This window comes from Penaeus japonicus, unplaced genomic scaffold, assembly GCF_977035675.1.
Source record: "Penaeus japonicus unplaced genomic scaffold, GWHDUDI00000001_assembly GWHDUDI00000024, whole genome shotgun sequence".
In the NCBI taxonomy this organism is placed as follows: Eukaryota; Metazoa; Arthropoda; class Malacostraca; order Decapoda; family Penaeidae; genus Penaeus; species Penaeus japonicus.
The window spans coordinates 31,888,564-31,895,773 of NW_028234426.1; the positions used below are offsets into that span (position 1 = coordinate 31,888,564).

Sequence of the window (7,210 nt, forward strand, 5' to 3'; positions counted from 1 at the left end):
ACGCCCTTTCCAAATCTCTCAACAGTTCTGAACAACGAGGGAGGCCATGGAGGCGATGCATGTGCAGGCGAAGTGATGCGTGCTCTCAGGACCCATGGTTGGATTATCTCCACTGAGGAACAAGATACACACGAGCTCTTCCACGCCCTGACGGCTACCCTGGACGAAGAGCTGGGGAGTGTCCTTGCTACGCCTTCACTCCTGGATGTCTCGTGGATGGAGGAGAGTGAAACTAACATATACGAGGAAGGCGTTTTGCTCAAGGCCGCGTCAGTGGAGTATCTTAACCGAGATTATAGCATTAAGAAGGTGAATGGTGTTGAGATGAATGGAAAAGCAGATTTTGGCAAAGTGGGGAACAGCTTTGTGAAAGCTGGTGAAAATGTGGATAGATCAGATTCTTTGTCCATTACAGATATGACTGTTGCCAATGACAGCTGTGATAATGTTAGCCTAGGAAAGAGCGATTCTGCAAAAAATGGTGCTGAGGTGAATGTGAATGGTTCAGATGCTCATCAAAGTGATACAGGTTGTGATAATGAAAGTTGTAAATATGAGAATAATGTAGATAGTATGAATGATGCAAATCAAGTACATGTGAATGGAGAGCATAGCAAAGAAGACATACATAATGAAAAAACTAATAGTGCCAAAGTATCTAGTGAGATAACCAACCCAAGTTATGGGATAGAAGACTGTACCAATCATTTATCTGAAAGTGACACCAATCCCAGTGACAGAAGAAATAGTGATGAATCTGACAGAAGGTGTGTGGCTCCCCCAACTGTCACCCGAAGAGAAGATTTGGAAAAGGGTGTTGTCGATAGGTATTGGAAAACCCGTCCAGATCAGCAGGATAGCCCATTCAGAGGGTACTTGGCCAGCCAGCTTCAATGTATATTGTGTGGTCATAAGGTATGGATAGATGTTTTTTCCCTTCTCTCTTTTTTTCTCTCATTCCTTGTAACTTTTATTCCTTTATGATAATATTTACATAAGCTGCCTATTATTTCTAGCCTGAAAAATGTAGCTATCCACAAAAATCTTGTGTTCGAAGGAAACCATGAATTTTTAATTTAAATTTTCCTTTTTTCATTCTGCCTAGAATCCTGCTCAGTGGTCAAGCTTTGAGAGTATTTCACTTTCACTGCCGTCTGTACCTTGGGGTGAAGTGACTTTGCAGGAGCTTCTAGACTGTTATATTACCCAAGAGAAAGTCACAGATGTTACCTGTGACAGTTGTACCAAAAAAGCTGGCTGTACAATCAAGACTTCATTCACAAAGCAACTTACTATAGGAAAGGTTAGTATTACTAATGATATGTATTTAGACTGAAACTTTTAAAGGTTTAATGTGTGTAAGAAACTATAATGATGGTGTTTTGATTTTACCCTTTTATTAATTATTTTGAATTGATTTTTTTTTTTCACTGGTATCACATTTTGAATATCACAGTTTCAAGCATGTTACATTCTTATTACAGTTTAAAGATATGTAATCACCTATAGCTTATAACATGTATGTCTTACAGTCATAAGAGGCTTTCTCTTTAACAGAAAATAATGATCTTGTAAATATCTTAATGGATATTCAGGGAATACAATAACAAATGAATAATTCTTATTATGCACTTATGTTATTTTCACTATTATTCTCATCAGTTGCAACTACACTATACTACTAAAATATGGTATTGGGTGCTAGAGGAGTAGCCTCAGGATCTCTTGGAAACTCTAACTGACTGAAACCTGACCAAACTACTTGAGAAGGCCTTAGTTTTGTCATTTCATCATTACTGTCTGTTTATTACTGAATGCTTATGATGCCCCAGAGATACTGTAGACTTCACACCAAAGCCAACATGATTCAAATATCACATATAAAAAACAAGGCTCTTTACTTGCATTTAAGCAAGAAAACGTTACTGAAGGTCTTGTAGATCTGTCCACCTCCTTTGTTTAGGCTGCTTTAACCCCTTAATGCCAGATGACATGACATTTACGTCATGGCTTGGCTGGTCTTCCTGCCGGGTGACATGAATCTCTGTCATGGCTTTGGCTGGCCTTCATACCACTGATTAAACAGTCACTGCCTAATCAAGTAGCCCAGAGTGCTAGACCCATGTGCTATTAACCCGTTGCGGATGGGTGTCATGACACACATGACGCAGGAGTTTTGGCCTGACGAAGAGCTTCGTGATGTATATGATGTTCAGGGATTTTGGATCACTGTCTTATTTTATTGTGCTATGAGTAATGAGTGAGTGATGATGACACTTGCAGTAATATTAAGGAAAATGGGTTTCACCTAACATCCAAAACCTAGATGACACCAACTTTTTCTAGCACCAGCAGGAGAAAGAGCCTTGAATGCCATTCATCCATGGTCTCTAGCAAGCACTATCCCTATAGAACAATGGCACACAGCAAGTAGCCAACCTCTTGCTCTAAAGTACTGCTGATGAAGGATGTGCAGGCAAAATGAGAAGAAGGTGACTCAGACTATGCCTAGTGTCTACAATGTGCCGGTAGGGATATGCCTTTTACTGTGCCACAGTCATAGCACAGGTTTCCTTCCCTTCCCTACCTCATCATGTTGTGGATGATTATATATTTCATATACATTCTTGACATTACATGAATAAAAAAAAATAAAGTTGTTATTTGTCCTCCCATAAACAGTAATACTTCTATCACACTGAGTATAATGAAAATAATGAGCTGATGAAGAACGTATGTTACAATTTTTGTCAACTGCAGCAATAACATTAATATGACACATATGTCTCTCAATACAATAAAACACATAAAATTTAAAACACAAAACTGGCTCTAGTTTTACAGTGAGTGAATGAAAGAGAGTGGGAATAGTCAAGGTATATTGCATGAAACTGCCTCGCTCTGCATTAAACCCTTCCTAGAGACTGGGCAAGCAAATCTATTCCCCGCCAGTAATGGGTTAAATACCCAGGCGCAGCCAAATCAGCCCTGTTGTTAATGGGTTAACATTGGCATATAGGGAATTTCTGAATTAGTAAATGGTATAATACATCATAAAAATATATGGATTGTTGACTTATGCAATGATGATAATTGGCAGATATTATCAAAGCAACACAGAGATGTACTTCACTCATATTCTATGTATTATTAACAAAGCATATAAACTATAAGATATATGTGTATATATATATCAATGTAACCTTCTATTTGTATAATTTCAGCTTCCAGAATGTTTGTGCTTTCATGTAAAACGCACAATATGGTTAGAAAACGGAACAGCCATAAAACGACGAGACCATGTCATTTTTCCAGAGTTCCTGACCATGGACCCATATACCTACACTACCTCTATCACAACACAGGTAAAAAAATATAGAAAGAAAGAAAGAAAGGAAAAAAATATATATAGATATAAAGAAAAAAGAAAGAAAGAAAGAAAAATATATTTTCTTTTCTTTAATTCTTCCTCTACATCATCTTCTTCTTCTTCTTCTTCTTCTTCTTCTTCTTCATTTCCTTCTTCCCTCTGAAGAACAGGAAGATTTTACCATTGAGCAAGGGGATCAGTAAGTCAATATCTGTATATCTGTATACATCAGTATCAGTAGATCATTATAATTTTCAGTTTTTTAATGCATTCATATCATCATCCCGACCAAATGCACTAAAAAAAGATATTAGATATTATTGTTGCAAAAGAAATAAAAAGTAAAGACTTCAAAATATTGCAAATAATACAGAGTTAAAGCAGTGATGAATTTTAAGAATGAAGACCTGTATCAATATAGACCAGACATTTATTGATATATTTTAAAAATAAGTCTTAGTGAATTATTCATCTCCAATTTCCTAATCTAGAGATTTCATCAAAGAACAACAAAGGATAAGAATATCAAATCTCAAGATCTTAGAAATTTGCTTCTCCATAAATTCTAAGCATTGAGGATAGAAGCAGAGGTATGCTATTGTGGAGAGAAAATCCCTGAAGAGGGTATTGACACACGTTATTCCTTGAACATCCAACAGGGACAGCAGAACAGTTCGCAGGATAGTTCTGATCACAACCATGTCGCTGCTGAAAGAAACGGTGGATCAAACATATCTGCAGACTGGCCCGCCAATCATCACGATCACCATTCACTCTCCATCTTGAGTAAGCATGCAACCTCCAGTCAGCTAGAGCCCAGGTTGGTAATAATTTATTTTATACTTTGTTTTCTTTTTTGTTTTAGATAAATATAAGTCACTAGATAATTTCTTTAGTTTTGAAGTTTTATTCGTTCATTTATTTATTCTGATATGTAATTAAAATTATATGAAATTATATGAAATTGTGTGTCATGATTTCTAGACCACACCGAAAACTGTTGCTTATCAAGTTTAACCCTTCAGAGGTGTAACTGAAGGAATGAATAGCTTGTAATTTCAACAATAGGAAAAATGCAGTGCAAAAGTGGAAGGGAGAAGATAATGAAGACAAATTACATATTATTAAGATAAATACATCACTATCTTTCATTTTGGCTTACATTCTCCAAGTAAATTTCTGTCCGTATTATATAAATATTATCTTGCATATCAAGGCAATTTTACAAGACTTCTCTTCCATCAGTGAATTTGTGCATGTGTCAAGAGTGCGATGTGAACAACTGTACAGACTGAAAGCAGTTATTGTCCATGTTGGGGATGTTTTCTGTGGACATTTTGTGACCTATCGTCGAGGAGCAATAGGTTCACGTACCAGGAACAGGTTAGTATCTAGAAGTGTGTTATTGTTGTCAATTATTGCATATTATTTTAAGTTGTTTTTATTGTTGATTATTATTATTATTATGATTATTATTATTATCATCCTCCTATTCTTCCTCTTACTGTTAAATCACTGGTTTATCCATTAACCCTATGGCGACGGTGTGTCACACTCGTGTGACACAGCTAAATTCCCGATGCCGGGGCGTCATGCCAGTGTGAGCTTTCCAACGCAATATTGCAATCGTCTGGCGTAGGGGTTTTCGCATAGCGCGTGCCCTGTCGGGAAAGGGTTAATGGCAGGGCTGATTCAGCTACTCATGGCCATCTTGCCAGTGTATATATTCACAGGTCACAATTCTTCTTTTCAATTATTTCTTTTGCATTGAGGCAGTATCACACTACTACATAAAAACCTTCTCTGTTCAGTGTTAGCAATTAGTCTCTTATTCGCCATATTTTGCAGTTTTCTTATATTCAGCGTATATATCATACAGTTGATTAGGTATACCAGAACTGTAATGCATTGAATTCATTTACTGGAGTCCACACACCCACACTTTGCATTTTAAGGGACAGACACTAACAAATACTGGTGGAAGAGTTGAAACCAGCATATGGTTTTGCATGGTTTATTGTGGGAATAAACTAACACAGCAGCTAGTGGTGTCAAGAGATCAAATAGTAGATTTGATAGGGTGGTGGCTAGGATGTCCTTTGCTTGGTGACCTGAGGGGGAGAGAATCAGCTAGAGATGATTCTTCTATGGTTGTAGTGGGCAGACTTGACCTTTGCATGTCTCAGGTCAGCCTGGTTGATTAGTCCTGCTGCTCTTCTAGAGAATAAGAATATAATTATGACCATGTGGTGATCATGTTTAGTGTCATCATGGTGGTTTGCCATCTTTGATTTACCATCTTTGAGTCTCTTGAATGTATGATAAACACATGCACACACACATGCACGCACACATGCACATGTGCATACGCAAACACGCACACATTCACTCTCTCACTTTCTCACTCTCTCTTGCCCTCTCGCCCTCTCTCTCACTCTCTCACCCTCTCTCGCCCTCTCTCTCACCCTCTCTCTCACTCTCTTGCCCTTTCTCTCACTCTCTTGCCCTTTCTCTCACCCCCCCCCCCTCCCTCTCTCCCTCTCTCTCTCTCTCTCCCTCCCTCTCCCTCTCTCTCTCTCTCTCTCTCTCTCTCTCTCTCTCTCTCTCTCTCTCTCCCTCTCTCTCTCTCCTCTCCCTCTCCTCTCTCTCCTCTCTCTCCTCTCTCTCTCTCTCTCCTCTCTCTCCTCTCCCCCCTCTCTCTCTCTCCTCTCTCCCTCCCCCTCCCCTCTCCCACCTTTCCCTCTCTCTCTCCTCTCTCCCTCCCTCTCCTCTCTCCCTCTCCTCTCTCCCTCTCCCTCTCCACCCCTCTCCTCTCTCCCTCTCCCTCTCTTCTCTCCCTCCCTCTCTTTCTCTCTCTTCTCTCCCTCTCTCTCTCTCTCTCTCTCTCTCCCTCTCTCTCTCTCTCTCTCTCTCTCTCTCTCTCTCTCTCTCTCTCTCTCCCCTCCCTCTCTCTCTCTCTCTCCCTCTCCCCCTCTCTCTCTCTCTCTCTCTCTCTCTCTCTCTCTCTCTCTCTCTCTCCGTCTTTCACTCATTCCTTCACTCAGTATGATGTGTATATATACACACTGATTTCTGTCTTTCTCTCCAGATGGTTCTACACATCAGATCTCTTAGTGAGGGAAGCAAGTTTGGATGAAGTGAAGAAAGCTCATATCTACATGATCCTCTATGAGAAAGTAACACAGTAACTGATGAAGCAGCCTGAAGAGCCTTATGCTAGATACAAGATGGAAGACAAGATATGAAAAAGAGACATTTTACGAACACTGCTACACCTGAAGAAAGTTGAATGATGTGATGTCATATTACAGACCTTCAATGGTCCAACTCTTCAAAGTTCTTCCAGTTTTTTGCTTGGGATGTTTTTAACAAATGTGTATTTTAGCTTTATTTATATATTACTAGATCAATAAGATTGGCAATTATCAAGAAGTATATTTAATTTTATACTTGCATAGGAAAACATCTTTTATAATATTGTAATGAAGATATAAGATATTTTAGTAATAAAGCAGCAAACAAGAAAATGCTTGTAGATTTAAGAAAGATTTAGGAAATCGCTGTGTTAGCAGAAGTGTATAAATAGGAAATATATCTGATATGCCATACTTTTTTTTTCTCTTTTGACCATAAGAGTTTCAGCTTGTTTTGTTATACACTCATTTGTGAATTCAGAAATATCAGAGAATCACAAGAGAAACTAGATTTGATATCAAAACTTTGAATGTATTATATAAAGTATTATTCAGAATAGCCATTTATAACAATTGCAGCCAAGACCACTATATGATGTAATTTAGAAATCTGCTTTGATCTGCTGATATAAAGGATTATACAGAG

The 7,210-nt window shown here is 38.4% G+C and overlaps 1 protein-coding gene across 1 annotated transcript in view; it reads left to right on the forward strand.

The window, feature by feature from the left end:
• The window catches only part of Usp30 (ubiquitin specific protease 30), a 10,566-nt gene extending 3,356 nt beyond the window's left edge, over positions 1–7,210 (forward strand). The window contains exons 3-8 of the mRNA XM_043013800.2: positions 26–915; positions 1,106–1,303; positions 3,225–3,365; positions 4,030–4,190; positions 4,616–4,753; positions 6,459–7,210. Of these exons, the coding sequence (XP_042869734.2) occupies positions 26–915; positions 1,106–1,303; positions 3,225–3,365; positions 4,030–4,190; positions 4,616–4,753; positions 6,459–6,558 (1,628 nt within the window). The 3' untranslated portion in view covers positions 6,559–7,210. The remainder of the gene's footprint in view (positions 1–25; positions 916–1,105; positions 1,304–3,224; positions 3,366–4,029; positions 4,191–4,615; positions 4,754–6,458) is intronic.